This window comes from Anguilla anguilla, chromosome 4 (assembly GCF_013347855.1).
Source record: "Anguilla anguilla isolate fAngAng1 chromosome 4, fAngAng1.pri, whole genome shotgun sequence".
NCBI lineage: Eukaryota > Metazoa > Chordata > Actinopteri > Anguilliformes > Anguillidae > Anguilla > Anguilla anguilla.
In genome coordinates this window covers 7,427,931-7,453,646 of record NC_049204.1, presented here as the reverse complement: position 1 = coordinate 7,453,646, position 25,716 = coordinate 7,427,931, and the positions used below count along the sequence as shown (strand labels likewise).

General features: G+C 45.6%; 2 protein-coding genes across 6 annotated transcripts in view; both read left to right on the top strand.

Moving 5' to 3' along the window:
- Positions 1 to 4,699, top strand: part of LOC118225437 (guanine nucleotide-binding protein G(q) subunit alpha-like) — a 48,571-nt gene extending 43,872 nt beyond the window's left edge. For both annotated transcript variants that reach the window (XM_035413831.1, XM_035413830.1), the window contains exons 6-7: positions 1,507 to 1,660; positions 3,606 to 4,699. In XM_035413831.1, coding sequence (XP_035269722.1) covers positions 1,507 to 1,660; positions 3,606 to 3,796 — 345 coding nt within the window. In that variant the 3' untranslated portion in view covers positions 3,797 to 4,699. The remainder of the gene's footprint in view (positions 1 to 1,506; positions 1,661 to 3,605) is intronic.
- Positions 4,700 to 12,963: 8,264 nt separating this feature from the next.
- The window catches only part of LOC118226098 (TLE family member 5-like), a 31,078-nt gene continuing 18,325 nt past the window's right edge, over positions 12,964 to 25,716 (top strand). For 2 of the 4 annotated variants that reach the window (XM_035415407.1, XM_035415405.1), the window contains exon 1: positions 12,964 to 13,802. In XM_035415407.1, coding sequence (XP_035271298.1) covers positions 13,776 to 13,802 — 27 coding nt within the window. In that variant the 5' untranslated portion in view covers positions 12,964 to 13,775. The remainder of the gene's footprint in view (positions 13,803 to 25,716) is intronic. The other 2 variants (XM_035415409.1, XM_035415408.1) reach the window with 1 other exon arrangement.

Sequence of the window (25,716 nt, the reverse complement as noted above, 5' to 3'; positions counted from 1 at the left end):
CATGTCTCAGTGCTGAGGGTATTACCAGTCAGGCCACAAGTCTCAGTGCTGAGAGTATTACCAGTCAGGCTGCAAGTCTCAGTGCTGATGGTATTACCAGTCAGGCTGCAAGTCTCAGTGCTGAGAGTATTACCAGTCAGGCCATAAGTCTCAGTGCTGAGGGTATTACCAGTCAGGCTGCAAGTATCAGTGCTGAGGGTATTACCAGTCGGGCTGGTCTCAGTGTTGAGGGTATTACCAGTCAGGCCATAAGTCTCAGTGTTGAGGGTATTACCAGTCAGGCCATAAGTCTCAGTGCTGAGGGTATTACCAGTCAGGCTGCAAGTCTCAGTGCTGAGGGTATTACCAGTCAGGCTGCAAGTCTCAGTGCTGAGGGTATTACCAGTCGGGCTGGTCTCAGTGCTGAGGGTATTACCAGTCAGGCCGCAGTCCCGGTGCTGAGGGTATTACCAGTCAGGCTGCATGTCTCAGTGCTGAGGGTATTACCAGTCAGGCTGCATGTCTCAGTGCTGAGGGTATTACCAGTCAGGCCATAAGTCTCAGTGCTGAGGGTATTACCAGTCAGGCCTCAGTCTCAGTGCTGAGGGTATTACCAGTCGGGCTGGTCTCAGTGCTGAGGGTATTACCAGTCAGGCCTCAGTCTCAGTGCTGAGGGTATTACCAGTCAGGCTGCATGTCTCAGTGCTGAGGGTATTACCAGTCGGGCTGGTCTCAGTGTTGAGGGTATTACCAGTCAGGCTGCAAGTATCAGTGCTGAGGGTATTACCAGTCGGGCTGGTCTCAGTGCTGAGGGTATTACCAGTCGGGCCGCAGTCTCAGTGCTGAGGGTATTACCAGTCGGGCCGTAGTCTCAGTGGTGAGGTTATTACCAGTCAGGCTGCATGTCTCAGTGCTGAGGGTAGTACCAGTCGGGCCGCAGTCTCAGTGCTGAGGGTATTACCAGTCGGGCCGTAGTCTCAGTGGTGAGGTTATTTCCAGTCCCAGGTCATGCAGTTCAGCTTTCACTTCCGCCCAGTCATGTGACCCAGGCGAGAGACTCGCTGGCCGCAGTGGCTGGTGCATCCCCAAATCGACCAGCCGGTTTCAGCCGGTTTTACCGGACAGCTGGATGTTTAGAGTAGAACAGGTCCTCCGAGCGATGGGCAGTCACCTGTCAGAGCGGCGGGTGGAGTCGACTGAGAACCTACCAGCCGCAGATTAATATTTGCCGACGTGTGGCTTGCTGTTAATTTCACACCCTGGGTGTGATACTCCTGCAAGGGCTACAGTGTTATCTGGGTTTGTTTTTTTTTTTTTTTTTTCCGTCCTCGGCAGTGAGTTTTGCCCTGGGAAAACAGGTGTGTGCGGACTCTTTAATTGGGCGCCGATTTAAGTTCAGCACCCGAAAAACGCTGATGGTGCGGTCCTGCAGGCCTGGTCTCCCGTCGCCCTGCCGGCACCGCAGGTACAGATCTCTGACTCGGCTCCTCCCCCCTCCCTGGTTTCCCCCCCCCCCCCCCCCCTCAGAACCGGATGGAGGAGAGCAAGGCCCTGTTCCGGACCATAATCACGTACCCGTGGTTCCAGAACTCCTCCGTCATCCTCTTCCTCAACAAGAAGGACCTGCTGGAGGAGAAGATCATGTACTCCCACCTGGTGGACTACTTCCCCGAGTTTGACGGTGAGTTTTTTAAAAACCTTCCTCCCGAATCGGCGGTCCCCCCTGCTTTTTAGCGTATCGAACGCTGTGCTCTACTTAGGGTCGCCTCGTCAGTCCCAGGACAATCCAGGTGGTACACACACACACACACACACACACACATCTGGATACTGACGGAGTTACAGAAATAAGGGAAGCTTTCGCTCTTGTTGTTCACCGGTGCGACAAACGCACAGCATTTTCAACCCAGAATGCATCTGCGTGTCCCGAGGAAGTCCCGCCTCCTGCGCGCCGCCAGCATTTGAGGGTCCACCCCGGCGCTCAGAGGCGTTTTAACGATGCGTTCCGTGGTGTTTCTCGCCTCCTGTCACTCAGAGGAATTTGTGGATTTCGAAATACGCTCGTCACCGGAGCACACGCCCCGCGTCCCGTAAAGGGCGGGGCCGATGTTGCTCAATTGCGGCCTAAAATGTCCTGACGCGTCATTCCGTTCGGCCTGCTTAACACCTCTCTTCCAGCTCGTGACCCGTGTCAGACCTGTTTATCTTCTCTGGGGCGGGGGGGGGGGGGAGTTCTGGGAACACACAAAAAGAAAATGTATCGTGAAGCGCTCTGTAATTTGTGTGTAAATTAATGTTTATTTTTTTGCGGTCCAGCATTTTGCTTAGTGCCACAATAGCACTCACTCGATTTTGTCGTAGGCTGTGTTTTGTGAGTGCATGATGCCACCTTGTGGTTAATGGGTGAATTACAACATGTAACAGTTTAAAAGGTGGGTGGGGAAACACCCTGGCAGTGAATGATTATCAGTTGCCGTGTTCGTGCGAAGGTAGGCAGTCCTGCTCTTTACGTGCAAATTATATTGCTGTTTTTTTTTTTTCAACCCACTGAGTTACTACAGATTAAAACCGTTCTCATGGATGAGGAAGAAGTATGTTAAAGTTGATGTATGAAGTCATGGTGCTAATGAATACTGAGATTGAACCTCAATTAACCGTTATTAGTGTCATGGCCTTCAGCCTAGCTGGACAGACTCTTGAAGGTTAGATTCTACTTCATTATATTTCATAGATGAATTTGCTTCAGTTAATATAGTCCTATACATTCCTCATGGTATCACAGATCGCCTAAACGGCATGTTTCGAACAAGCAACATCCCATGAGCTCTAAACTTAGAAAGCATTCAAAATCATAAATAATTAGTGCAAGAATATATTTATCAGTAAATATGTATCTAATTGTCAGACAGGTCTTTATACAGTTCAGTTGTATAAAGCCTGATGTAGTTTGTGCTGTTGTAGTATGTGGTGTAGTGTGATATCGTTTGCGCTGTCGTGATGTGTGATGTAGTTTGGTATCGTTTGCGTTGTTGCGGTGTGTGATGTAGTTTGATATCGTTTGCGTTGCCGTGGTGTGTGATGTAGTGTGATATCGTTTGCGCTGTCGCGGTGTGTGATGTAGTGTGATATCGTTTGCGCTGTCGCGGTGTGTGATGTAGTTTGATATTGTTTGCGTTGCCGTGGTGTGTGATGTAGTGTGATATCGTTTGCGCTGTCGCGGTGTGTGATGTTGTTTGATATCGTTTGCGTTGTCGCGGTGTGTGATGTAGTGTGATATCGTTTGCGCTGTCGCGGTGTGTGATGTAATGTGATATCGTTTGCGTTGTCGCGGTGTGTGATGTAGTTTGATATCGTTTGCGTTGCCATGGTGTGTGATGTAGTGTGATATCGCTTGCGTTACCGCGGTGTGTGATATAGTTTGATATCGTTTGCACTGTCGTGGTGTGTGATGTAGTTTGATTTCGTTTGCGTTGCCGCGGTGTGTGACGTAGTTTGATATCGTTTGCGTTGCCATGGTGTGTGATGTAGTGTGATATCGCTTGCGTTACCGCGGTGTGTGATATAGTTTGATATCGTTTGCGTTGCCGCGGTGTGTGACGTAGTTTGACTGTGTCGTGCCCCCTCAGGCCCCCAGAGGGACGCCCAGGCGGCGCGGGAGTTCATCCTGAAGATGTTCGTGGACCTGAACCCCGACAGCGACAAGATCATCTACTCCCACTTCACCTGCGCCACGGACACCGAGAACATCCGCTTCGTCTTCGCCGCCGTCAAGGACACCATCCTGCAGCTCAACCTGAAGGAGTACAACCTGGTGTGAGAGAGACACTGCAGCCCACGCACAACACACACACACACGCGCGCACACGCGCACACACTCACACACACACACACACACACACACACACACACAGACACAACACCTGCCAGGTTAGGCCCGCCCTCTGCCCCAATGTCCTCTTCCTGATTTTCACGCCAGCTGAACGGCCCGGAGCTTGGTTGCCAGGCAACACTCCCGGGCTCCGCCCACCTCTCGCTCCTCGTCGTCCAATCGGAAAATCAAAGTCGCACCCGGTGTCATAGCTTCAACCAGTGGGGCCCCTCTGCTCCTACGGCCTCGGGCCGGGTCTGATTCATGGTGAAATTCCGCTCTGCCCCCCCTTTGAGAAGGATTGGGGGGGGGGGGGGGCTTCCTGATTTGGGAGCAGTGTGGGCAGACTGTTTGAAGCCGTGGCTGGCAGGAGGAGAAGGTGCATTTTCAAAGGGCAGAGAGAAGCTGGCTTGAAAACTGGAAGATGCCCCCCCCTCCCCTTCCTGATGGTGGGGGCTGGGGGGGGGGGTGGGGGTCCCCAGGAGGATTGTGGGTAACCTGGTACGCACAGTAGTGTATGAAAATCATTTTAAATGCGTGGAGGCAATGAAGAAGCATTGTGTTGGAGGGGTCATCTCCGGGTGATGAGGTGAATTTCTTCCACACGTCTCTGCTGGGGCTAGACTTTACCTTGCATTGTTGAATGTAACTTTCAAGTCTAAGCGTAGAAAATAACACACTCGGACCTAGAGAGAGAGGGGGAAGGAAATGGAAAATCATTCAAATCCTATGTGTATATTGCTGACAATTCTTTAAACATTTATAATCATTTTTACTATTGCTACTAGTACTACTACTACTACTACTATCAGATAAACAGTAAAGGAAATTAAAATAACAGAAGACAAGATAGAAAAAAAAAAAAGAAAGAAAAAAATAAACAACGACTTAAAACTTTGAAATAACCAGAAAGGGTAATGAATTATTTGACAGCAAAGCTTTTTGCAGATTTCTTTATTTGAGCCCAATCTGACTTTGATGGCCCCTTCTGAATTATATGACGAACCTTATCGAACTTTATCACACGTGCGCTAACAGCAGAAATGTTTGTATGAAATTCTGTTTTCTTTGTTTTCCTTACCACAGTGTTGTTTGACGCAAAATAGATGAGTTTTGTGCAACAGTGATTTTTTTTATTGCCACATCACGTTTGGCTTTATTTTATAACCCACCCTTACTGTATTATACATTTTGCCAAAATTTATTGAATTTCCTGTGCTACACTTTGCTGCTGATTCACCAAATTCCGAATCGTTTGTAAACATCGACTGAAAACCATCAGTAGCATCTTTCGCTCATGCAGTCTTGGCACTACGAAAACCCAGTGAAAAATTTCCACTCTATTGCTGGGGGTTGGGGGGCGGGGGGGGGGGGTGGTCTTCTAAAACGTGCGAAAGCAGACTGTCCATGTGCATGTGCGTGTGGACACACTTGTACATGTGTACGTGTGTGTGAACACTACCTGAATCTGTGGTACACTAACTTTGGTTCAGAGAAAACTTCTTGTTCTTTTCCTTACCATGTACTGTTGGGTCATTTCATGGTCAAGTCTGCCAGAGAAAAAGTGGAAATTTGATGCTTGGCCATGTTAAGTTTTGCCGTAATTTTAGACGCTGTTTTGAGGACGCCTTTTGAGGATGCACGAGGGTGGAGTTAAGGAAAAAACTAAAACTTTTATTCTTATTTTTCTCTCTTCCCTCATGTTATGAAGTTTAGATCTGTCCAGTGAAAATTAAATAGCAAAACATATATATATATATATCTGTACGTTCACTTGGAAAAATCGATCATAAATATCGGCGTTTTCAACTTGTTAGACTGGCACCGACTAAATCTTTTCCAGAAAATGTCATTTTGCTTCAACTGTGCATATTCAATGTAAATGTATTGCTTACTCTGAGAAAAAAAAAATCCAATCAAATTATCGGGCTAAGTGAGACTAATAAATGAAAGTAATTGGGGTGGGGGTGGGGGGGGGGGATTCTTGCTTGACAACCATACAATTTCCTTGGTGACAGCTCTGCTGAAACACAACACGCCTGGAGATCCATTCAGGAGCATTAATTTCTTCATTAACAAGTGTCCTGTTTTTTTTTTTTTAATGGTGTTTCTTTTTTTCTTTTTTTTTTTATAACGTGCCATCCTCTTGATTTTTCTCGAGATATTTGCGAAAGGTGAAGGTCAAACTACGGCAAACATGACAAGAAATGACCTTTTTTTTGATGTTGCTCATATGAATTAAAAAATTATTTGATACTGTGATTGTTTCTTTTGTTTTGTTTTTTTTTTCTCATTTTTTATTGAAGTTAAATACGAGTAGCTGTACTTTACTATGTGGTTGAACAGTTGGAATGGCAATGATCTTATAGTGTGATGTAACCGATTTTGAGAAGTTTTTGTTGTGAACACCTGGAGAGTCCTCCACATAACGCTACAGCTCAGCGGTGTAAAGATTGCTTATTTTGGTTTCGTTTCCCATTTGGGGCTATGTAATGAGAGAAGTGAATTATAAAGGAGAAGTAAATAGTTTTATTTATCTAATTTATGGACCAGATTGGTAGGTGTTGATGACTCTCTCTGCTGTCATAGTGAGATGGTCTCAAACAGCTATGAAAGTGGGGGATACTCTCTCAACTGCTGTAAAAAAAAAAAAAAACACACATTTTATCGGCTTTTTAGACTTCTTTTCCCACACTTGGCTGTTGCCATTCTTTTATGGTTGTTTATTTACATGTGGCAGTCCTATTTCTAAAATAAAAAAAATAATAAAAAAGTCTACTTAGTGTGAGGATGGAAGATTAATTTTCATATTGAGGCAGTGCTTTATGCGAATGTAGGAATTTGAAAAAGATAAAATATCAGTGTCTGAAGCTCTCTGTCTGGTCTATGCTTGCATTGATTTTGTAATATGAAAGTATTTTATTTTTTTTTTGTATTGTTTTGGTTTGCTTTTAATCCCATTGCTAATTTTTTGGCGTAAAAGCGTTCCAGAGATCTCGTAGGCAGTGAGGTCTCTTTTATAGTTGGCTGGTTTTTTCCGTCTCCGTCGCGTGAATCCAGGTGACTCTTCGTACGTTTTCATTACAAGGGCTACTAACCTGCATAAAAACCGAAAGGTCGGCGAATGGGAGGACTCGATGGATGACGGTCGAGCCACGGGGTGTCTGAACGGGGGGCAGGGTGCGCAGTGCATGAACGGGGGCGGGGGCCGTCCGTGGATTCTGGATCGTTAGGCCGCTCCCACATGCCCAGCTTTGGAAGGAGTCCAAGTATTGGCCTTGTAATTTTAAGATGAATCCGTCATCTTGTTTCTTTGTTTTTTTTTTTTTTTTTGTTTGTTTTTTTTTTTAGAACAGTGCCCTGGATGGGCAGGGGGTTGACTGTGCGGAATGAGAACCCCCCAGGGGTGAGAGGGACAGTGCCGTTATCTCGTGGAGTGGTACTACCACCGCAAAAATCATCGCAGAGAGTCTCGGTCAGATACTTTACTGAACCTCACAAACCATGCTTCCTACTGCTACTACACTTGATTGTATAACACCTGAAAATCTAGTTGATTTTTTTTTTTTTTTTGAGAAAATGATTTTGTATCGAGCTGAATCATAGCGGAAGACATCCGTGTGCTTGACCTGTTTCAGTTTGGCCTCCCATAGATACCCGTAGTACTGATCTTGTGCATTACAGCACCCTCTACTGGCAGGAGACAGAACACAAAAGAATTAAGAGTGAATGGTTTGGCTTGTATTTACCGTGTTAGGACGCGAGTGGGGGAACTAGCCAGGAGTTGAAACTAAGATTGGAGGGGCATGTGAGCCTAATCAATAACATAATGGACTTTACATAAATTGTCATTTGCCGAAGTACCAGCAAATTGCGGCCAATTTCTTGAGGACAGGACGGTTGAGTTACTTAAATCTTCCCCTGCTTTCACCCCACTTCCTGTTTCTGCACAGAGGGGTGGATGAGGCTTGTAAGGCTGGTGTTAGGCTTCACGGTTTCTTACTGTAATTTCCCCGTTCTGTCACGGCTCTTTTGTCCGCGGAAAAGTTACGGTGAAAGAGCCCGCAAATGTGGCGCTGTACTCCACCGCCGCCGAGATTTGCGCGCGCGCTCGAACGCTCCGATGACGGCTAGCTCTCTGTAAATCACTACAGTACACGTATCAAATTCCGTTCGCTATTCTGCGTTTTATTGGTGCTGTCATTTGTGTGTCTTTAAAAAATCCGGTTGTGGTTCGGTGCGTGATTCCCCAGGCTTAAATCACATCTGCGTGGCCCAGTGTTGTCTGATAGTCAGCAGTCCTCTGCCTGTCAGAAGTGCGAAAACCAGACCGTGTGTGCTCAGTAAATACCGTAAGATAACGGGACGATACAGTTTACCTTTTGCACTCCCGCCTATTATACCCGCTTATTCAGAACCGTCGATGGTTAGCAGCTTATGTACCCGTACGTAGCTGGTTGTACACTTTAAATTTCTAGCACTACAAGTTATACGTGAGCTGTGGAGGTGGGCCAGTCAAAATTTGTGCATCGAATCACTAAAAAAAAAAAAAGAATGTAAATATCGGTTTGCCAGTCTCGAATGGTCAAGTTCTACCGTAGTCGCTTGTTGAGGGTGGGATGTGCAGTGAGGAGACGCTGCTTGTTATGGAGCGTCGCGTCGTCTTTCAGACGGTGTTATTAATTTTCTACGTTTACCTTGACGGGCACACTCTACAACCCCACACCAGTTAACCTGAGGTTTGGATCCCGCATTGGAGTTGTGGGTACACAGTGACACACTTCAGGGAGTGTGTGAGACTCCCTTTATCGAGTTATCGAGTCCTCCGGGTGGTGCAGTGGCAGTGGCGTTTCTTCAGTTAAGGACTTGCTCTCCGCTTCTTACAGTCACCGGTGTTTGCCTGTGGTCCAGTGTACAGGGGGTACCGAGTATTAAATGAATCTGTGTTCTGGGCAGTGTTTGCTGGTGAATAAGCCGAGCGTTCCTTTCACCGTTCTCTCGCGTTGATGTTGGAGTCAAAGTACTAAAAAACTTTTTTTTTTTTTTTTTAAATAATTCTACAGTTGATTTTCTGATTCTGTGGCATGGTGGGGTACGGTGACGTGACCGAAAAAGAAGAAAACACCGCTTCCCGTTTTATTCCGGTTACGCGTGTGAACGGTGGGTCTAGCTATGCTGAGGGGGAAGGCAGTATTCTGTGCAGTGTGTAGTAATGGGGAAACGGAAGCATGGGTAATGCCTGTGACTAGACTGAAGATATTGTTTATAGCTGTTTTAGCGGGAAAGCTACTTGTTTTGTGCACTAAAACGGCACTGAATGTCACAGGGGGTAACAGTACACTACCAAAGGAAAGCTGAGATCGAGATGGGGTGAGAATCGCAGTGAGGAAACGGGGGGGGGGGGGGGGGGGGGGGGGGTTGTTGGATGTCTCTGCTCGTTCCTTTCACACAGTTCAGGCCTGCTCTATCTGAGCTTTAAATGCTACAAGGCGTTACGCGATCTGTGTGGCGACTGGTTACTTCAAACTGCAGCGTTGCCGGTGTGCGTGCAAGCGTGTGCGTGCGTGCGTGTGCATTTGCGTGCGTGCCCGCGTACATATACATGCATGTGCGTGCACGTGCAAGTAAGCGAGAGGTGGTTTCATGACACTTTTGGCATTTCTCCCCCGTGCGTGGATCCCCTGTCCCGTCCCCCGGGGGGGGGGGGGGGGGGGCGGGTAATGCACTGTACCCGTCCCGCTCTTTAGGGGCCTGCTTGGGTTCCTGCCAGTTCCTCTCATCGGTTAATTCGTTCAGGAGCTCTGCTGGTACTATGAGAGGTCTTCTTCACAACTGATGGATTTTACGCTTTTTTGCTTGACATCCACGCCGAGGTGCTGGATACAGAGAATTTTAAGCTTGTTTTATTTTATTTTTATTTTTTGTTGTTTTTTTTTTTGTTTTTTTTATTGGCTGATAATTACCTGAACACTATTGTATGTAGGACCACTTAATATAATTGTCTTTTTTAAATAAAAAAAACAGGATAATTAAACATTGTGTAGTGGTGTATAAAATTAAAGTAATGTATTATGTTTTTTCTGTTTTTCTTTATTTTATTTTTTTTTAAGTATACCAAATGTAAATGATGTACTATAATGAGTGTGCCAATCTTCCTTTGTAGAGCCAGACTCTTTTCAAGTGCCAATGTTGTGAAAATCATTATGGGCCAATGTATTTTATGGTCCAGTTTTTAAAACAAATAAAACACTAAATATGTGCTAGAAATGAATGGAAAACGACAACTTAATTCTGTATTTAAGATTAAAAGAGAAACTGCTGTTTTTAAAGAATTGTGTCATTTTAATTGCATGTGTTTTGGTGGGGTTGGGGGTGGGAGAGACAAGAAAATGTATTAATGCAAAACCCTTCTTAAAAGGGCCATAAAGGTTATTGATTTAAAGTATTTTAGCCATATTTCTTTTTTGTATTTGTTTCATTTCAACCACTGTTGCCTGAACCTCATTCAAACATGAAATGATTTTCATAGCCTTCTCCTACAAAGAAAAAAAACGATTTAAAAAAAATTATCTGTTTTAAATTGGAATAAAAACTGTTCCTATACCTTGTGCTTGCATCATTTGTTTGGTGTTAAATGTGAGTTTGGTCATGCGGAATTTTTATATTTGCTCTGTCCACACACTCTAAAAGCAGTTGTATAGCAGAAGAGCAGAAGAATGTTGGCCCCACTTATTTCTTTTCATCTTTACACCTGTTTATTCAAAGTTGCGTGGGAGTACATTTAACTGTCAAGCTATAGAAACACAGGACGTTGAAGCCATTGTAAACCCTGATCTTATTGTAAACCTTTGCCTTACACGGTGTGACGAGTAGGATTTACATTCGTCCGGAATGGCGTGCGGAGGTTCTGCCGACCGGTAATGGGAGTGTCCACAAGGGTTTGTGGTTTCATCGGAGACGAAACGAAAACCAGCCGAAAAAAAAAAAAGTTCTCTATGCAAATTTGGTAATTATGTTTACTTGCTCCTTAAGTGGTGCGCGGGCGGAACAACATAAGCTCTCTGGAAGAGCAAGCACAGACATGCTAGCGCTTAGTGCGCGGGCCAAACGGCAAGCTGCGGTTTCGGTGCCACCTATAACCACCGCTGCTGCAGCGTAATTAGCAATGTCTGACCGAACAACAGGGCTGCGCTGGAATTACGTCAGTTACTTTTTTGTGCTGAGTTCGTGGGCTGGTTTGTAGATCAGCCCTAGTTTCAAAAGGTGTAATTCGTGCTATGCTCTCCAGAACATTCCAAAAAGACGGATGTTTATCTGTCTCAGACACTTAAATAGCTGCTTGGGAAAAGTCTGACTAATTGCATAACAATTTTTACTCTTTTGCACCAAAATGTACAACGTTGTTATTTCATGGCTATTTGTTTAAAAGTGACAAAATGGGATCTCCAAAATGTATACATGCAAAATCACACAAGTATTGGGTAGTGAATTGGGAAGTTTATTGAGAAAAGAACAGTCGAAATTTCAATACAAACATTCTGTATTCTCCAAATATATGCAGTGGAAAATGTATCACATTTTCATTCAAACTACGTCATATACAAGTACTTGGGTTTCTCAATTTATATTAAAGTCTTAAAAAATAAAGAATTTGTTTGGGCTAGTGCATTTGGAAATGAGAGACCCTTCAACTATTCAACTACCTTTTCCAGTACAGTATAGATATCTAAATGCGTATGAATTTGACCCCGATCTGGTATACAGTGTCCATAGACTCTTCCACAGCGGAACGGTTTGTATTGTTTACAAAGGGGGTACTGAAACAGTAGTTGACATTTGGGTCCTTTGTGCAGCCGTTACTGGTGAGTATTGGCATTGTCCTGTTTGAAGCAGTCGTACGGCTAACGCGAAATGTTCTCTCAATGCTACCGGAATGTTCTGTCAATGTCGCAACATCGGCAACAACATTGTGCGAATGTTTTGCGTTGGGCCTGGGGGTGTACTTATTGGTTTGGAAGAGGAGGAATATGACCCACCCCCCCCCCAGGTTCAAATGCGTGACTTTTAACTGAACTCCATCCATGCTGGAGCGGCCCTGCGCGCACTCCATGTAAATAAGTTCACCTGCCCGTCGTCATGCCAGAGAGACCCAGAGACACGGCCTTGCCCAAACGGTGGTGTGAGCCTTTCCCCCAACGAAGCCACAGAGCGTGAGGGGGGCACGCCTCCCCATTGTACAGCCCATGGAGTGATCACTGTGCCTCCCTCAATCTTCCTGTAATGAGCCTGTTGTGGCCAAAACTGACACCGAGACCATGACATACTCTACTCCACAAAACAAGAAAGGGAGGGCGTGCAGTTCTTTGGGTTCTGAAAGCCCTGGTTTATGTTAAGAAATGATGACTGGCTCTCTGTTCACCAATGGCTTCAAAAGAATACCCGGTTTATTCCAAATGTTTTGCTGTAGTTATAGCCAAACCCATATCCTATCCTGGATGTAGCATGCTGTAGCATAAAACCGCCAATGTATATCCTTTCATGCCAGTACGCCCGGAGCAAATTAAGAGCGGCTCTGGTGCCATCATCCAATGCACATCACACCCCAAGGACACAGAACCTAGGAAATATTGTCCCAGTTGAGAAATGGCACAATTTAGAGTTGTCCACAGCAGTGCAATGTGAAATCCAATTATTCAGCGCCCCCCCCCCCCCCCCCCCCCCCCCCCCCCCCCCCCGAGTAGGATATCAGCTCTCAGCCATTACCTGATCATAGATCTGAAGAATCCTAATCAATATCCGGCCATCATGCCAATTAAAACTCTTCACACAGCTACAAATCTCCATTCCGTAGCAGCAGGAAAGTGGTTCACGCCCCGTGACCCGAAGCTCTTGCATGCAAACTTCCACATCCTCATGTATCCAGTGAAGAGGAAGAGGCTTCCTTGACTCGTTTAGTTATAGTTATTTGAGCCGCGGTTATTAAAGCATTTCACTCATGAACTAGCTAAAATGGGCCTTAAAACCAGAGACTGTAAAAAATAGCTTAAAACAGACGGTCACCTCTATCTGACATCGCAAGGGGCGCTCGTTCCTCGATATCGTATTGGGAGCTACACTGTCGTGTAAAGCCCATTTACGCACAGTCGTGCAAAGCAGCGCCACTGTGTGCAGTTCGTGCTTTTTATGTAGACGCTGCATATAACGTAGGTAGCATTAACTGGGGAAATCAGTGGTTTAAAAAAATCACTGCATTTGTTCTAAGGGACGCGTGCGCTAGACAGATTCTTTCCAAACAACGGATTTCCTGTTCTCATTCTCAACTGCTAGAAAGACCGTTCAAACAAGAAAAGAGCTACGATTTTGGATATTGCTGGGAACGAAGCTGTAATACCTGGCATAATTGATTTCGTTAACGTCGTTAGCTCGTCTTATCTCACATCAACGGGAAACGATAGGCTTTGCGAAAGGGTGCTACACTGGTTCTTTTTGTTTGTTTTTAAAGTCGTTTTTCAAACCCCCTTTTCCACATTGGGATGATCTAGTCCAACGTTATCTATTACGCGTTCTTCAGAACAATCAAGTACTGTAGCTAGCTGGGCAGCTAGCTAAGCGATAAAACAATCATATCTACCGTTAGCTAGTTATAGCTTGCTAGCTATGCACGTAGCTAACGACGAGCTAGCACACATAGCTAGTTAGCTATACAGTATGTATCCACTTTAGTCTTCATGAAGAAAGGATTGAAGCTGTTCCTCTCTTGCCTTACCCTGACTGATAAAGATTGAATAAACACAAACGGGGCGAAATCTTGACTCCCAACACTCGGGCGGCTGAAAATCAACGAAACAAAGAAGAAAAATCGTTTTAGAAACTAACTAAACGGCACTTGTTCTTGTCTGGAAAGAAATACTTTAAATGAGAAATTGACATGATGTTTCCACAATCCAGACACTCAGTAAGTGTATCTTTATTTCTATTTAGCTAGCTAGCTACGTGGTGCAATGTGTTAGCTAGCTAACGCTTCTATATTTGTGGTAGCTTGTCTGCTTTTCTAATCGGAGCTTGTCTGTGTCGAGCAAGCTAACGTTTGCATTTATTTACATTATTCGTTTTCATGTGCTTATGCAGCTAGCTAACTAATTGGGTGGATTGTAAACCAAGACCCATTGTTAAAGTGGTACCTAGCCGACAAGCTAACATAATCGCAAATGTATAACAAGTCCGAAAAGGTTAGCTAGCAAGTCATCTAGCTGCCAGCTAACGCTAATTCATTAGACCTAGATCGCTTAGATTATAAACGGGTAGTCATAACCTTATAATGGTAGCCGCTACTAACGTCTGTGTTGCAAATGCCCCTTGGTAGCATCGTAACTAGCTAACGTCGCATGAGATGTAGAGCATGCTAACGTTCACTGTCCAAGGTTTTTTGGATAGCTTGGCGCTAGGTGAATAGCTATAGTGAAGGACTTAGTTGTTTTTTCGGTAGCAGTATTTTGCTATGTGACGTGCTGCTAACTCACGGTAGTTGGCTTACTGGCCAACCAGCCAGGTGGTTGCCAATAAGAGACTGTCAAAACTTTTCTATTAACTTCTAGGTAGCTAACTTATCTTAATTGCGGCTAAATGGAGGTGTATTAGCAGTAGCTAGGACATTTTGGAACACGGAATAAATGGTGACTTCAGTAGCATTTCCCACGAATATTTCTACGTTAGCTAGCCTACAAAATGGCTGTATTTTGAATTATGGCTCACGTTGGCTAAATGGTCTCTGGTGATACTTTTCACACTGCGCTAACTAGCATGAGCACGCGATGCTATAATATGCTAATGCTAAATTCTTGTTCAGATAATTATTGATTGCTGACTCTTATTTAGTCATCTTAGAAATTTCAGATCACAAGTTGCACACGCTTTGCGGGGTGGGTAAAGAGTTGCAGGTAACGACCGTGTGCTCCTTTGTTATAAAATATTTTTTTTGTAGCCAGTGGTACTTGAAAGACGGATTACTTATATTAGTCAGCAAGACTAACATTATTCAGTAATTTATCAGTTTGTCATTCAGTTATGCGTGTTTAGTCTTCTCTACTACATCTCGACGCACATTTTATGTGGTTTAACCACGAGTAGCTGCAATGTGGGTAATTCCGCTATACTTGAGATGCGCAGTAATTAGTTGGTTAGCCAGCTATCGAATGAAATAAAAATTTCACTATCACGTTGTGTTGATGCATTTGTAATTATTTAATTGGCACTCCATTTACAAAAAAAAAAAAAACGTAGCGCAGTTCCTTTTCTCGGATGTGCGTAAAGAGAACAGGTATGAGAGTAAATGTGTGTTCAGTTTAAATGGAGGATGAAGTATTCCAGTGTGTACTGAAAAACGTTGGATTTTTTTCCTGCTTCGCCACCAGGCCAAAGGCGTATTTGAAAAGGACCAACTGCTTACAGATTGCGTTTTGCCAGTAGTTAAAAATGTAAAATATGCCACCTGAAGTATGCCTTGCCCTGTTTTTCTTAAAAAAGAATTGGGTGGACGGCCAGCAATTACATAATTGAGATGATTCTCTTAGCGAAGTGTATCACATACGGACTCCGGAATCATAAAACCCCCCCCCCCAAAAAAAAACACTAATCATAGCTGTCTTATTTCCTGAAGTGACAACCCTTTTGTTTTTTTTTGTTGGTACTTTTATTGGTGTTGCACAGCAGCTGATATGGCTGTGTCGCCCTGTGGACACAGCTGTTTTCCTGTGTAACAACCTGTGTCCTGTGTAGAAGCCCGTGAACTATGTAGAAATGCACACTGAAACGTCGTACTACCTAAAAGTGTTCCACACCTTTTACAGTGACTGTTTAAAATATAGCCAGGCAGCAGGTACTTGGACTAGAGGTAAAATTAAGTAAAATATTTCTCTGTCACTACCTTGGACCTCTTCATAAAATAATGACCACACAGCATGATAAAAAAAAAAACATTCAGAGGTAGCTTAAATCTGTGGCCACTAGTAGTGTTTAATGTTAAAAGCAAATATTTTCTGATATTGTGCCAGTAGCCTAAATCTTACTTGAAAATAAATGAATAAATATCTGACTACTGTCAAAAAACAATGTGCCTCTAAATCTGTGGTACTGCTTTTTGAACCCCTTGCAGTAGCAAGGTAAAAATCACGACAGTATGTGTGGAGTTAGTAGGCCCAGTCTACAATGGGGGAATGCTGTGGGCTAATTTTCGAAGTTAAGAGGAACTATGATTGCAGTCAGGGGGTTAATTCCATGAAATGGATAAGAAATTCAGTGAATTGGAGAAATCCACATGGAGCATTGTGGACTTTTTTTTTTTTTTTTAGTTTGTGAATGGAATTTCTGTTTATGTGCACCATTGACTGAATAGAAGTAGAACTGACCTCTGCCCTCTATTGAAGAAAATGTGCAGATCTACGGTTTGGTGTACCGGCTGTGACACCATGTTGGCATTTGGATGGCACTAGATCTGTTTTTTTTCCTGAGTTCTTTCAGTACAGAGATGGCAACAGAAGGTGGCCTATAAGAGCAGATCACTTGAAATGGCATTATTGAGCCTTAAACCCTGTCGATGTCTCTCACGTGCACCATCAGAATTAATATTTTATTATAATATTTTATAATAATTTATTTACCAACTCCGAATGCTAATGTTGGAGCTGATTTTTTAGCCCCAGCGGCTTCTGAGGTGTCGAATGAATTGTAACACTCCCCGAAACAAGTGCGTTAGCAAATCCATTCATTCAAATGAACATTAAACACATTATAGCCGAGATAAGCTGTAGTCTGCACTCCTGTCGGGTAACTATATATATATATCTTTTTTTTCAATAACACTGAAACTAGGCCTGAATCATCCATCCCATTGACCGCAAACAGTTCACTCTTAACTGAACCAAATCAAACTTCTCGCAATGCTTTTTTTTTTTCTCTCTTCCATTTTCCTTTTGTTTCTAAGTGATGCTTCAGTAAGTGACATTCTAGAATCGAGTAGGAGGCTTCATGCGATGGAGCTGCACTTCATTTTGCAGATGTGCTGTTCTTTCCGCTACTGATCCGTTACTGGGACCCGGAATGATATTCAGTAATTATTTTGTTTGGTGATGAGCTGGATTCGTAGTACAGATGTGCAGGAAATTAAACCAGTGGAAACTTCTAGCGCTACGCAAACTTACATCAGTCACAGTTTGTGGGCGGCTAATGTGCCTAGAAAGGCGGTGTTGTGCTAGCAGGCTAGTTACTCCTCTTTGCAAATGGCACCGTTATGTGGCAACAAACGTCTTTGAAAATGTATGTCTCTCATTGATGTTAAGTGCCGCATAAACGTGAATCTTCATATTGTACGGTTGTGTGTGTGTGTGTGTGTGTGTGTGTGTGTGGGGGGAGGGGTTATGTAGCCTGGCTTGTCACCTGCCTGATTTACTGTAGACTGCTCTGTTTCCTGCTCAGAGTTCGCCTGCCAACCCAGCTGGTGGAGGACTGGAGTTTGAAATTGCCCAGTTCACTGTGCTTTCATATTTGCCCTGATAGTCCTGTTCCGAGTACAGACTGATGCTCCTTTGGGGATGCTGGTTCTATATATGTGACAGCTCTCGCATGCAGAGATGGCCACGTAGCCAATAAAGACTGCTCAGTGTTATACGGTGTGCCCCCCCCCCCCCCACCCACTGTTCTGTAAATTGATTTTAAAACATTCCAAATCCTATAGACCATGATGGTCTCTGCCCTCCTTAAAGAATGCAGGGTTTTCTGGGAACTGCGATGTCATATTCACCGCTGGTAGTAGTGCATTCTGTGAACCCACATCATTAGTGAAAACCTTTTAAGGTGATCAGAACCTAAAGAAGACTACATAGAGACCTGTATGCCTGTGCAGCACTCTGATGAAACAGTCTACCAACCACTGGACCAGTTCTGAAACTCAGCAGTCTGAGAGCATGCCCGTATCTGCACATCTGAAATCATTTTAAGTGAGCGTCGGCCGCTCTTGAAGTAATTACGCTGAAAATGGCGGCACTTCATTAAGTGAAGTGTTTTTGGGTTTTCTTAAGGATCTCGGGCGTTCGTTGTCCGCGAGCTCGATTCCAGGAAAAAAAAAAAAAAATAGAACGCGAGAGCTTTACGCTGGCATCGGGGGGGGGAAAAAAGGGCAGTTTTGTTGCCATGGCGCCTGCCGCGGGTCCTCAGCTGCGGCGCAGGGACGGTTACCGTGACGTTGTTATGGCAGTGGCGAGCGTGCCCAGGCTGTGTGCCTGAATGTCTCCAGGCCCCTGTTGACATACAACAACAGTGCGTTGGCTTTGCTTGTTTTGAGAGTGGCATGCGATTCAGTAGGTAGGATTGATTTTTTTATCACCCCCCCCCCCCCCCCCCCCCCAATCATAAAGAACTATTGGACAAAGAGGCTTATAATTGTGTGACAGACTCAGCTGTTCCTACTGAGTCTCAAAAGGCCACTCGGTCTGATACGGAGCCAGTGCTCTTGGGCTTTCAGCAGAAACGGGGGGGGCAGGGGGGGTCGGATCCCATTCCGGTTCAGTCAATTCAGGAAAATAAATTGAAATTCAACTTATTCATTTAAAAAAAAAAAAATATATATATATAAAAATAATCCTCATAGAAAATTGTGGCCTTTTTTTTTTCTTCTTCGATTTGCGAGTAGAATTTCGGTTCCTTTCCTGAATTGAAATGGAATCGGACCACCCCCCCCTCCCCTCCCCTCCCCTCCCGGAGCCCCGCCCCTTTACACTCACACTCTCATTCAGGTGTGGGGTTTTTGTGGGGGTTGGGCGGAGCTAAGATGGAGGAGGCTCACCCACTGCTGTTCAGGTACGCTTCAGTACGCCCCTGAGCAGGGGGCGGGCCTCTGTGGGGTCCCGCCCCTGCTGTGCTCTAATCCAATTAAATTCCCTTATGCCACTTTATTGGAGTAATAAGACCCGCCCGCACACGGGATTAAGCAGGGGTGGGGGGCAGGGGGTGGCGGGGGATTATGGATTTAACGCCACGCTTTTCCCCCAGCCACGCTAGATCGCTCGACCCTGTAAGTGTAAGCTGGTCTTTTTTTTTCAACCCCCCCCCCCCCCCCCCCCCCCTTCCAGAACAATCTGTCATCTGCAGGGAAGACAGGTTGTACAGGGGCATTTGGAAAGAGGAGGAAGTCAAAGACATGAGCGTGAGAGATTGGGGGGGGGGGGGTCTGGCAGTTTATGTGCCTGAAGAAATTCGTTTCTCCACGGTCTCGTCGGTTCAAAGCCGTCGTTTATTGGCCCTGGCCGGTCTTTATTTAAATATTTGTGGGTAAACGCCTTATTAACGTTCACCGTTTTGCCACCTGGAGTGGCGATGACCTTCATTTCATCACCACTTCGGTTCGTCGTAGTGCGGCTGCACAGCCGGGCTGAGTCGACTCCTTCCCCTCTCTTAACTGGGTTTGCGGATGAAACTCGGTAATCTCGGTAAAGCCCGGGGCGGATCAGGGTGATCGCATTACCGCGAAACGTCCCCGCCGGACCCCTCGGTCCCACTCCTGTTACCGCGGCTCAGTCTGTCCCGAGACTCCGGGGTTCCGTCTGCACCCATTCGGCTCCCGTCGAATTTCTACAGCGGAAAAACCCCCGTCAAAAAAAACGCAGTGACAATGTGTGCATGTCAGTGTGACAGGCAGGATGACCCTGGGTAAGGATCAGTCAGCCACTCGGTCTGCTGGAATCTACTGGAATGACGTGCACCCATAATTGGGATCTCATGTGATTTGCTCCCTTTCAGGTGTATGAACTAAAGGAGTTTGCATTTGAACTTTGACCTCATCATGACCTGTATTTGCACAACCAGTTTAGCGTCTTTGTGCTTTGATCATACGCTCTTGTCCTGGTCCCTAGTTCAGGCTGTTTGATTTATTCTCTTTAGATTGATGAGCCTGACCGCCAGACACACACACACACACACACACACACACGTGTAAGGCTGCCTCTTATGACATGACCCCCCCATTACCAAACCCCCATCTCCTCCCTGCTCCTCTCTGAAGCCATGGCTTTTGAGGTGTCGGTTAGAAGAATCCCAAATCCACCGTAAAACGGGGATCCCCACGCATAACGAATCAGAACGTTTGGAGTCGCACATATCTGTGAGCGCGTTTGGAATCATTTGGAATTATATTTTGGTGGGGGTGGGGGCAGGAGAGGGCGAGGGGGTTGGGGCATGGGGGGCAGGAGAGGGCGGGGGGGCTGGGGGAGCATCGAGCACTGTGTTTTGTGTCTTTTTTTTTTTTTTTTTTTTTCCCCCTGGCACCAGGCCACACACACTGTGCTTGCCTGTCTCTATTCTGCACTTCCTCCCGGGTGCGATGTAGTGGTGGTCGGGTGGGGGGGAGTGAGGGGGGGGGGGGGGGGGCAGGGGGTGTGGAGGCATTATTAAGCCCACTTGAATTAACAGCACAGCCCCCAGCCTTTGTTGAAAAGCCCCCAGCTGGGGAAAGGTTAATCCCCCCGGTCCCTAGCCTCTCCCACTAAACAAACTCACCCTCCCTCCCTCCCCTCTCCCTCTCTTCCTTCCTCATACACGCACGCATGCATGCACACACGCACACACCCCACATGCATACACACACGCACACACTAGAGCACGCGCGCACACACACACGCACACACACCACATACATACACACACCAGAGCACGCGCGCACACACGCACACAAACACACCACATACATACACACACGCACACACCAGAGCACGCGCGCACACACGCACGCACACAAGCACACCACATACATACACACACACACACACACACGCACTCTCATACACACATCAACACACACAAACAGCTACACTCGAACACGTATATACACATGCACACACTCTCTCTCACGCACAAACACACTCAAGCACATGCATACACACATTTGTATTCAAGGTGATCCAGTGCATTTCTTGTATGTTGAGATGCATATATTGAGCGTTGCCTTTTCTGTATAAATGCCTGCATGCACACACACACACACACAATCTTTTCCCCTCTCACACACAAACACTCATACATATATATATGTATACACACACACACGGTTGTATTCAGAGCACTCCAATGCTTTTCTTTGTTGAGGTGCATACATTGAGCATTGTCTTTTCTCTGCCTACACACGCGCACACACACGCACACACACGCGCACACACACACACACACACACGCACACACACGCACGCACACAATTACAAAGATACTGTCTGTCCTCGGCCTGCCATTTTTCCCCCCTTCCCACCGCCGCGCTGCATTGCCATAATAATGATGCACACATTCACATTTCATTCTAATCGCCGAGCTGTCACGCGCCCGGATTCAGTAATAATGATACACACAGACACACTTTATCACTGTCTGTGAAGACACACACACACACACAGCCACACGCAGTCACATTCAAACAGACACGCACACACACACACACACACACACAGCCACACGCGCACACACACACACAGGCAGTCACATGCAAACAGACACGCACACACAGGCAGTCACATGCAAACAGACACACGCACACACACAGCCAGACGCACACACACAGCCAGACGCACTCACACACACACACACACACACACACACACACAGCCACACGTGCACACAAAGCCACTCACACACACACAGACACACGCATACATAGACAGTTACACACACACACAGTCACACACACGTGCACACGCAGATGAACACATAGTCACGCACACACACGCAGACAGACACACACACAGTCACACCCGCACACACACACACATCCGCAGCCTCCTGGGTCTTATCCTCTTTTTTTTTGTTTCCGAGGGAACAAATTGAATGGCGGTGTTGACACGCAGAGCACAGCAGATGTCTGTGTCATTAAGGGCACGGCTGCTCATTTGCATGACAATCAGTCTGCTCTGTAAGCCGCCGCCCCCCCGGGGGGGAGGGGGGAGGGGGGGGCTCTCGCAGGTCACAGGTGATATTGATTTTTGTAGCGGGTCGCTCAAATTGATTTCTGACGGTGGGAGGCCAAAGAACTGCCAGGAACTCCCGCTGTTCTTCAGCACGCACACACTCCTTACACACACACACCACACACGCGCACACACACATGCATGCACTCGCAGTCACTGCGCACACACATGCGCTCGCAGTCACTGCGCACACACCGCACGCACACACTCCTTACACACACGCAAACACACACACACACCACGCACACACACACACACACATGCGCTCGCAGTCACTGCGTACACACCGCACGCGCGCACACACACTCCGCATGCGCACACACACTCACCCCGCACACCACACGCATGTGCACACACACTCACCACACGCATGCAGACACGCACACACTCCCCACACACTCCCACACACACATCGTCTCCTCTTAGCTCTGAAACGCGTGCAGATTAGCAGAGTGTCCAGAGACATGGTCTCATTAATACAAACCGTACGAATCCAGGAGTACAGAGAGAGAGAAACACAGAGAGCGTTAGCCCATGGAACAGGAAGGCAGAATGTGGGAGAGCTGGAGTCGGGGTGAATGAGAAACAAACTGCAGACACACTTAGCATCTCTCGGTGACTTCCTGGCGGGCCGTGTCCCTCTCCCAGGGCTAATGAAGCTGCTGGGCGTTATGCGTGTGTGCGCGGTCGCGCACGCGTGAAAGGAAATGCTAGCGCACTTACGAAGTTAACCTTTTCTTGCACCGTTTTCATTCTGGAGGAAAGTGAAACGTTTTGTTTTTCAAAAACGGTCGGTGGAGCTAGCCTTCGTTCTCACCGCAGGGCTATTAATGGAGAGAGAGCAGAAGGCTAACCACCGCCGCTAAACGGGTCTTGCATTACCTGAAGTTTTTATTTTTTTATTTTATTTTATTTTTTTTTTTACAAATTATACGTAGACGTTTTAGCTTAAAAGGTTACTCCCTCAAAGGGATAGGGATTAGGACTTATTATGTATTTAAGTGTTTTTGAATGGCAAGAGACAGACTGATTTATGAACGTAACAAGTTGGTATTACAAATAGAATTTTCTTGTGTGTCTTCAGTGCCGCTTGTTTTCAGTTTAAAAAAATTAATCGTATTTTGCTTAGTACGACGCTCTGAGGTAGTTGCCTGAAGAGCGATTAATATTTACTGAAAAGCAATTCATATTTAAAACATGATGTATCAAACATTACAAAAAAGAAAAGAGAAAGAAGGCAGAGGAAGCCCCTCTGCCTTGGCTGACTGACAAGGTGGTTCAGTCCCTATTTGAGGAAGCCCCTCCCCTTTGGGCTGACTGACAGGTGATCCAGTCCTGGTGAAATATATTGCCCACCCCTGGTCTGGAGCCACAGTGGGACTTGTGCTCTTGTGCTCTAACGGGTTACAGTGTCGATCGTGTCCCCGCATAATCGGCAGTGAGGCGCGTTAATGACGATAACGGGGACAAGCTGGGCCCCATATCGTAACTATGGTGATACTGCCATGTGTGATATATATCATGACCTCACAGTACACAATGCAGATTGCATTTGTTGTTTGGTTATTAATGGTGTTAGAAGGCTGAAGAGATGTGTATTAGTAGTATTTTTTTGTGTGGGTTTAAATCCTGCATAATTGGGCGAGTGGGTGTGCCTGGATGTCTGGTTTTCGCTTCCATTTTGGAAAAGACAAAGTAAACAGTTGTAAGACCACTTGAGTCTTGTAGGGTTTGTATGGAAAACGGTAAATTCAGAGTTTTTAGCCCTCCCCCCATTTTGTTCATTTTGTTTAGATTTAGTTCCCTGCCCCCCCCCCCCCCCCCCCCCCCCCATTTTGTTTAGATTTTCACCCTTTGTTCTGTAAATTGTATGAACTTTGTGGATAACAAAAAAAACACAATAAACGGGGTGTTTGTTTACAAGTGCCTGGGATGAGAAATAAAACCCTTTATAAATCAGACCATTTAAAGGTTCTCGGTTTTCTTTGTGCTTGGAACAGCCAGCTAACCGCCTTCCCGAGGGGTCACAGATAATTTGTTTCTCCAGAAAACATTGAATTATCATAAAATTGGAATAAATGCATTTACGAGAAATTAAAGTAATAAAAACTGAGCTGATGACCATTTTTCAGTGAGTGCCCTGAATTTGTGCTTCAAATCTCATGGAGATTCATTTCTGTAAAAAAGTACAGCCTTAACAGTTAAAATGAGAATTATAATAAGGTTTTCTTCTTTTTTTTTCCCTCCACATGCTGCCACACAGCAGGAAACAGATGCTTTTTCAGGCCGTTATTTTAAAAGCAGCTGTTCCGTTTCATTTGTTCCTTTTGTTAACCAGCCTTAGGCTGAGATCAGTTGTAGCTGGAGTGGGAATTCAAATCGAAGAGCACGAGCGCCCGTGTTAACACTCAACTTTAGTTTCAGAACCGCTTGGCAAGCGTTCGTTCGTAAGAACATAACCGGGTTAGAGGTGTTTTACACGGTGAACGGCTATCTGGCTGCGGATGTATTTCTTGTAATTCCCAGCTTGGTTGTGGCCATTTTGTATCATTTTATGAACTGAATAATACCCATAATGCTCCGTGTTTTTAGATTAAGCTTTTATCACGTACATGGAGCTGTGAGAGAGCGTAAGGGGAGCGTTTTTCGTTTTGTAAAATGCTTCGTTGCGCGGGGTCGGTACGGTTCGTTACTTTCGTCAGCGAGTGTGCGGAAATGTTTGGTACCTCGTTTTTCCGGACAAAACATCCGAGGGACCCCATCCCGTTCGAGTCCTTTCATTTCGCGGTTTTTTTTTTTTTTTTTTTTTTTTTTTTGGAGGGAAAAGAAAATTGTTTTCCATTTTCGTCTCAGACTGACCCTGTTCCACTTGAAAGCGGGTATTCCAGGGCCCAATTCTTCGTTCCTTTTTTTTTTCGAGGACCAAGTCCGTGATTACAGAATTACAGAAAACGCATTACTGCACATTTCGCTCTTGTCCTCCGCTGCTGACAAAACTGCAGCCTTACGAAACAGAACTCCGTAGTGGCCTAAGTGTTACATACAGCAAGAACAGCGCTCAGTCCATTTTGCCTGAACGTTCCCATTAAATGAAATATTTTACTTCCCGCGTAATCACGCCTGTTATTTGGCTCTTTGCACCCTTCACCAAATTGGTTTTGGGGTTGAGGGGGTTGCTGTCTCAGCTGGATTGAGCAGGATCCTCTAAAGTTTCAAGCTTCGTGCCACACAACATTATTGTGTAAATTTAAGCATATAATTAAGAATGATAAATAATAATATTATGTTATAATGAAGCATATTCTTATTGAAGTATTACATGAAGTGAATCTTATTGAGGTGTTACATTGTCGAGCAAGTCAAGTGAACCTGGGGTTTTTGTGGTGGTGGTGGTGGGGGGTAAAATTGCTTGTACTGAACATGCTGTAGTGTCCCCTCCTGCTGTTTTTGGGCAGGGAAAATGTCCCCTCTTTTCTGTGTTGTCTGTGTGTGTGTGTGTGTGTGTGTGTTGACTCGTGCAGCACAGTGTGTGATCTGTGTTGGCGGAGTTTGTCTGAGCGTCCTTTGATGTGCCTTCATGCCATATGTGTGCATGCAGATCTGAGCATGTGGAGTGAGTGTGTGTGTCTGAGTGAGTGTGTGTGTGTGTGAGCGAGCGAGTGCATGTGTGTGCGTGTGTGTGTGAGCCTTTGATGTGCCTGCCATATGTGTGCATGCAGATCTGACTGTGGAGAGATTGTGTGTGTGTGCGTCTGTGCACGTGTGTTCACGTGTATGATGGGTGGTGTGTGTGTGTGTGTGCGTGCGTGCGTCCATGCATGTGCGTGTGTGAGCGCGTGTGTGTGTATGAGTGGTGGGTGAGAGTGTGTGTGT